Here is a 7,526-nt window from a genome sequence, read left to right as displayed (position 1 = left end):
ACTGCACATCTCTACACGATAAGTAGCAAGCACCCTTAACCCTGCTCTGTGAAGCGTGCCCAGGGGTTTCTTTGCACTGAAACCAAAGGCAGACACACGGTGCCACAAGGTGAATACTGTGTCTGTGCTCACCACTGGTCTGCCCGAACCAAAGCCTCCAACAGGACAGCCGAGCTGTAGCTCACATTAGCAGAAACCTAGATTTCAGCAACGAATGGGGACCCCCAGACCCAATTACCCTACACTCTGTTTTAACAGCTGCACCGAAGACTAGAGAGAAGAAGGGAGTCTAGGCGATGGCGTCTAGGCCAAGATGTCGGAGGTGGAATCTCCGCAAGGGAAGCGGATAGAATGGGCAAGGCAAGGCCCATTGGGTTCCTTTCCGAAATCCACCAGGAAGTTCTTGTTCACGGTCAGGCCTCCTTTCTCAGTGTCCACATCAATCTGCAGCATGACAGAGCCTTCCCTGCAGGGGGGTGAGAGAGCAGGTATTACAGACAAGCACACGGGGCCCTTCATGCCCTTCATGAGGTGGAGGCATTCTCCGTGACATCTTGTCTTCTCCACAGAGAAGACAGCAGAGGCTCACTCCCAGCAGTGGCTAACACCAGCACCCATGGCTCCGTGCTGAATTCTCACCGGAGGCGAGTAAACTGCCAGGCATGATGTGACAGACAGGCTGCAGCTTGCCTTTGTGTTGGAGGTCATCGTTACTAAACCAAAACGCCTCTGGTGGAGCAGAGCCGTGGCCTGGCTCTGAGAGACCCACAGATGGATTCACTCCACCTGCAAGGCCGATCAACGTACGCGCTCCCAAGCCAAGCCCTGCCACTGCAGCTCCACACAGGGAGCAGGTTCAGAGGTGCATGGGAGACAATTGCGTGTGCAATTCAACAAGAGCAAGCGCAAGGGATTCCTTGCAGTCCCCCGGGTGAGGCACCTTCCCCACTTCTAGCAAGGAGGCCTTGCAAAAGAGGCCCCTTTCCTCCCCCAGATCTCCTACCTGACCACGTTCGGGTAGAACTGCTTGTCCCACGTGCTGTAGAAGGAGTTGGTGACGTACAGCCTCTTGCCATCCAAGCTGAGCTGCATCTTACAAGGGCCACCATACACCCTCTTGCACTGGAGGCACAACAGAGAGCAGTGATGTCAGGGCCTCTTTCTCTCAGCAGACAAGCAAAAGCAGAGGCAGCAGAGCAGAGAAGCAGAGCACAATGGCTGCCTCCCCTCCTAACACAGCTCACCTTGATCACCAAGGGCTCCGGCTGGCATTTCAGCTCTTCATCTCTACACACAGTCACGGGCCCGCCTCTGAGGATGCTGCCTCCCACAAACACCTGGAAGCAAGGCAGTGGGAGATGTGTGGCTTGTCTTGTAACCACCACCAGGTACTGATAAGGAAGCAATGCTGCAAGCCCCTCTGCCTGTCCTTACCTGTCCCACCAGCCTGGGCTTGCAGGTTTTGGAGATGTCATACTGGCGGATGTCTCCGTGCAGCCAGTTGCTGAGATACAGGTATTTGTCATCCAAGGAGATGACCATGTCGGCTGTGAAAGCTAGGGCACAGAAAAAAGAACTCTGGAGGAGGCGGCGTCAGCAGAAAACTCAGCCCCTCCGGCACGGCGTGCATTGGGTTTACAGGGCACAGCCGTTGGGCTTTGCCAGGCTGCACAACGCAACGCTCCGAGAGGAAAAGGGCAACTCCACCTCAGGGCTCACCAACCTGGCATCTTGCAGAGAATCCATCCCGACACGTCCTTGGCTGGTATCTGAATCGCTTCCTCTACTGACCAGGTGTCTCTCTGCAAAGGAGCACAAACACCGTGCCGTGGGCATTCCTGGCTGCTCAGGCCAGAGCCCTCCCCTGCGCTCGCCCACTTGCACAGCCAGGCAGATTGTAGAATCATAGAATATCTCGAGGTGGAAGGGACCCCTAAGGATCATTGAGTCCAACTCCTGGTACCGCACAGCTCTCCCCAAAATTTTAGAGCATGAGCCTAAGTGCACAGTCCAATCGCTTCTTAAATTCAGAGAGTCTGGGTGCAGTGCCTACTTCACGCCTGGGTTTCTGGTGGCTGCTGGCAGAATACTTGCCTCACAACAAGTCTTGTAGAAGCGGTAGATGATGCCACTCAGGGCACAGCTGACATAGCCCTCAGCAGCATCGGGGTTGTGGAGGAACTTAACGCTCAAGGGCAAAGAGTCCTCCCCCAGGTCAAAGCACTGGGTCAGGGTGCGGCAGGACAAGTTCCACACGTTCAGGCGGCGCCCAAAGACCCCTGAGGAAGAGGAAAGGCGAGAGTCAGGAGAGGGCAGGGGAGCTACGGAGATCGCTCACACCTAAAAATGCTCCCTGGCAGGGACAGCCACGGCAGCGGCTACCCAGCATTAGCAGCAGCAAAATGCAGTGGCTTTGGGAGCAGAGGGAGAGAACAGGAACCAGCCTGTCTTGAGGAGAGACGATGAACGTCCTGGGGCAGTGCCTGTAAAACGGGCCATTTTGGGACAACTCCGCCTGCCCCCTCTCCCCGGTTCTGGACCGTTCAGCAACCGCATCAACATCCTCCCATGACCCTGGTCAGTTCTGGCTCAGTGCTTGCATCCCCATTCTCACCTTTCTTCAAATCATCAGGATTAAATCCACGCCCCGCACGTTTTGGAACCAGTCCGGCAGAGCTGATGAGAACGTTGTGGCGGGGCTGGTACCAGAAGTCGTAGCCAGTTGGGGGGGCCTCGCACTCGTTTTCCCAGTTACCTTTCAGCTCAAAGGTCTCTCCATCCAGCACAATAAATCCTCCTGTGATGCAAGAGGGCATGCACAACAGATCAAATACTCATCTTTCCAACCAGTCATGTTGTTCATGGTCTTATTGTAGGGAAAAGTACCTTTTCCATTGCCAGCTGGATCTCCCATGTTGGCAATCAGTATATCACCATTAGGCAGGCTATGAGGTACACCGAGGTATCCCTTGTTGCACTTCCAGAAGACATCCACTGGCTCAATCATCTGAAAGAAGTGTATACACGAGTAAGTCTGACTGATCTGCTTATTTCACACTACATGGCAGAGCAGAGTCTTTGCCATCTGAGGTTTCTGATGTTCACAGGAGTTTTCTTTCGAAGAAATCACACCTGCTAGGCCTTGCTCATCCTTGGAAAGAAGCGAAGAAGCCACTGAGCTCTCCTTTACAAGGACAACATGAATGCAGCAACTTGTAAGAGCTTATTTGCCCACCTTACTCTTTGGGATGGGGGCCAGGCATGGGGTGCTACATGGCTTCCAGTTATTAGACACTCCCTGGATGCAACAGGCACAGGGAAGGCAAGAAAATGGGGATGGGAGCCTCCCCTCAGCCTGAGAAGGAGAAAGCCGAGGGGGAACCATGACCCAGGTCTCTAAAATCAGGGGGAAGAAAAGAAGAGGAGGAAAACCTTCTTCCCTGTGCATTATTCCAGAAGCACCAGTTCCCAAGTCCTTCCCAGAAAGTTGCCTTTGAATCAGCTCAGGCATACCTTACACAGCTTGGGAGCCCGGCACTGTGAACCCACATCCACCACGTAAATACGGGAAGAAATCAAACAGGGGAGAATCAGCTTGTTCCTTTTTGTTGTGATATTGTCAAAGCAGACGCAGCCAGCGCTCCACCCTGAGGAATGCAGCTCGTCTTTGAGGTTGGGCATGGGCAGGCGGTGGATCACCTAGGCAGTCAAAGGCAAAGTTAGGGTTCAGTCAGGGAGGCAGGGAGAAAAGGGGACATTAATACAGGCAGATACTTCTATCTTTGTAGCCTCCATGTGACTAGAGCTGGGACTGCCTCTAGAGATGCAGAAAGGAGAACATTGCTCCTTACACTAGCCACTGCCCTTTGACAGGTGACTGTGTGCAGCTGGGAAATGTGGAGATATCAAAGATTCATTCAAGAATTCCTCACCCCATGCCACTAAAATTCAGAAAATTACATATGAAGAAATGATGATTATCATCTTGACATGTCAGGTGATTCACTCTGGAAGCTTCTCCGAACAGTGGACTTTCAGAAGTCTGTATTTTCTTTAAAGTGCATTTTCTCCTAATCTCTTGCAGTAATGGAGTAATCAGGTAATATATATACACCCCTGATGTAGACAATCTGCCTAGTATTTACTTGTTTCTGAAGGATTTCACGTTTAGGATGATAGCAGACAGGTTGGTTCAGAGCATTCTGAAATTGCAGTACAGTAGAAAAAAGCTGAAATCTGCAAAAGTGCAGGATACCCTAAACCATCTGGGTCACTAGCGAACATATTCCCTGCTGAGCAGCCACTGGCAGGGTGTTTCAGAGCATGTGCTCAAAAGTTCACTAGTAGCACCAAGCTGCTATGGAAATGAGTTGGGAAGTGAATCCCTACTGGCTTGTCCCCTGAGACAAAGAGATGCTGATGATTCAACTGGATCCAGGTACACAGGGGACAGCAGAAAAGCAGCAGGAAGTTAACATTCATAGCAGACAACATCCCAGGCTGGTGTGTATCACCAGTGGAGAAGCAAGAAATAGGCCTGTCATGGCAAAAATTATTGGTTGCCCAGACAGTCATGAAGAGGACATGAAAAACAAATAGGAAGAAGGATAAAAGAATCAACCCAGAGACGGACATGAAGATGTGGAAAGACAAGAAGGTGCAAGGCATAAAAAAAAACAACAAGCATGACAGAGTGGCTGGAAAGCACTCTGATTTTCCATATCAGAAAGGAGTAAACGTCATGAATCAGGAAGCACAAAGACAGCAGCTAGTCATCAGCTCAGTAGAAACAGTCTAGGCACAGGTACCTGGCCGTAATACGGAGATCTGGGGTTGAGATCAACAGTGGCCAAGAAGTCAGGTTGGTCGATGCATGTTTCTCGGTAAGTACAGGTCACATAAGCAACCTCTTCCCTAGGAGCTTCAAATAAAGAAAACTTGTGTTAAACACAGACATAAAATGACCATAAAAGAAAAAAAAAAAAAGTTTCAGCAGACTCAGATAAGACTAAGCTACACTTTCTGCAGCTACAACCTTCCTCCTTGGTCAATGACAACTGCCCAGCCCTGGCTCACTACTGGCCCAGAGCTGAGAACACAACACAAACTGATCACTGCACAGCTCCAGTTTTCTCCCACCGAGGGAAGGGACTCAGCACATGCAATTAATGAACGGTGGTCTCTAAAAGACTCAGGCTTTGTCATCATCCAGTCTGAAGCTAACACCCCCCTTTCACAAACGCCCCCCTTTCCAAACATTCCTGAGAGGACTTGCCTTTCACAACGTCCGGGCAGACGGGGTAGTCGTAGCACTGAAGTTTGCATCTGTCTGAGTTGAGAAGAAGAGAAAAGTGAAAGGAGAAACATCCACGTCCTTAAATGCTGTCAGTTCAAAAGGCTCCATCCCACCCAGCGGACCTTCGCCCACCCTCGTCATCAGTGGGGACCTCTGACCAGCATCTACTTGTGTAGATTTAGACTAGATATAAGGCAGAAATTCTTCACTATGAGGGCTGTGAGGCACTGGCACAGGTTGCCCAGAGCAGCTGTGGATGCCCCATCCCTGAAGTGCTCAAGGCCAGGTTGGATGAAGCCTTGAGCAAGCTGGTGTGGTGGGAGATGTCCCTGCCCAAGGCAGGGGGGTTGGAATGAGCAAAGCTAAGCCCCTGGAAGCAGACCAGTAGCAAGATGAAAGACACCTTTGTGCCCTGTCAGGCAAAGCCCCAGGCTTCAGTCCCACCTTCCTGCAGCGCTGCAGAGGAACAAAGCTCCCAGTCCACAAGTGGGACTCGGCTTCAAGGTGGGATGTCTGCAGCCCCAGGCAGAGGCTGGAGCCAGGGCCAGGATGGAGCGAGAAGGCACGGAGCTGCTGTGGGGAGGCTGCCGAGCGTTTCTTACCCATGCTGAAGGCCTTCTGGTTCACTGTCCTCAAGAGCAGAGGTGCTGGGGCTGGAGGAGCAGCTTGCTGTCTGCCTTGCTGGAGTGGGTCGTGTAGTGCCAGGGCTGCTCGGAGGGCCCTTATATACACGACTAAGGGGTGGGGGGCAGAAAGCAGGCTGCCAAGGGAGGAGCGAATGTTCCCAAGCGTTTGGGAGGTGCCAGACCAGCGCTGTGGCTTGTTTCCGCCTTGCTAACCACCAATCTAGAGGAAAAATCTGCTAGTCCATGCAGGTCCTTTCCTGAAGCACAAGCCACCCCTATCTGATCCTGGGGCCCTGCTCATCTCCACTGGGACTTCTTTGGGCTCTGGAGGCCTCCATGGCCCAGCCAAGACACAAGCTAATTAAAGCCATCCCCCATGCCCAGCTTCTTGCAATAGAAATGTGCAGCGATTGCAAATTCCACACGAGGGATGAGAAGCCCAGCTAGATAATTGGCCCCACCAGCAGCCTCCTGGAAATTACGAGGCTTGAACTCATGGAGGCCACCAAAGGCACCTCCAAAATCTGGACCCTGACACAAGGCACGTCTCTGTTTGAGGGCTCAGAGGAAGACACGGGCTCCCTGCCACCAGCTCAGAAAGCCAGGCCCACAGGTTCCTCCACCCGTGAAGAAGACTTCCTGAGCTCGGAAGAACCGGGATCCAGGGATTCCGAGAGGCAGGGGCTCCACCAGTACTGAGCTCACAGGAGACCTGAGGAGTTGCCACCAGCTCCCAAGCACTCAGAAGACAACTATGGCCAGGGACGGATGCCTCAGGATGTACATTCTGTGCCAGTCTTGGTCCAGCACATCTGAGGATCAAGACATGCCAGCTGCCTCTCAGGCTTGCACCTGCACACGGGAGAGTCAGTCGACGTGTGAAAAATAGGGACCTCGAGGATTCAGGGCAGGTCGGCATCACAACACGGCACTGCAGCAGTGGCCACATCCTCTCTGCACCTCCCTGAAGCAGAACGATGCCAAGGAAAACTGATGCTGGAGGTGTCTCCATGTCCACCTGCTTGGACAAACTGCACAGCTCCATGGGTTCTTGGGACAGGGTCCTGACTGGGTGGCACAAAGCCCTACAATCCACCAAGTGCCGCAGAACGTGAACGAGTACCATATCTCGTGGAAGAACTCCTCAATCAGCGGGCAAATTACATCGGGTAAGTAATTGCTCCACGTAGGAATGCAGAAACATCTGACAGAGCCACTAAAGAAGCCCTCGGGAGATCCCTATCAGAAGAGAGGACATCTCGCCCAGGCTCTAATTAATGGCTCTGGCTTCAGCACAGCTCTCTAAACAGGTGACAGAGGGACACGGGAGCACCAAACTCTTGGTCTTTTCTGTGAGAGAGGAGCATCAAGCTGACACCATTGCCCAAGGATTCTTACAAGAACTCGTGATCTGTTCAGCACAAATGCGCCTCATCAGTTTCACTGCCAAGGGCAAAGGCAGGCTGAAGAGGGGTTGTTACCTGCCACAGCTGGACCCTTCCACACAAACCATCAATGGACAGTTCGTGCTGCCACTGCTGCTGCCCAGCTACGTCAAGTTTCTCTGTAAGACAAGAAGAAGTTGGTAAAAGACCATCACGGAG

General features: G+C 52.3%; 1 protein-coding gene across 1 annotated transcript; it reads right to left on the bottom strand.

Annotated features, from left to right (window-relative positions):
• Positions 1-303: 303 nt before the first annotated feature.
• Positions 304-5,902, bottom strand: LOC311219990 (methanethiol oxidase-like; the record flags this gene model as incomplete). The annotated part of the gene is made up of 12 exons (XM_084303344.1): positions 304-466; positions 1,004-1,122; positions 1,245-1,337; positions 1,435-1,556; positions 1,724-1,802; positions 2,095-2,279; positions 2,615-2,797; positions 2,887-3,007; positions 3,514-3,699; positions 4,809-4,921; positions 5,276-5,374; positions 5,899-5,902. The coding sequence occupies 12 exons, from the start codon at positions 5,900-5,902 to the stop codon at positions 304-306; spliced, it is 1,467 nt and encodes a 488-aa protein (XP_084159470.1).
• Between the last annotated feature and the right edge of the window lie 1,624 nt (positions 5,903-7,526).

Source organism: Netta rufina (assembly GCF_964035555.1).
Source record: "Netta rufina genome assembly, chromosome: 29".
Taxonomy (NCBI): Eukaryota; Metazoa; Chordata; class Aves; order Anseriformes; family Anatidae; genus Netta; species Netta rufina.
Note: the sequence above shows the minus strand (reverse complement) of the source record. Positions and strands in the feature narration are given on the sequence as shown.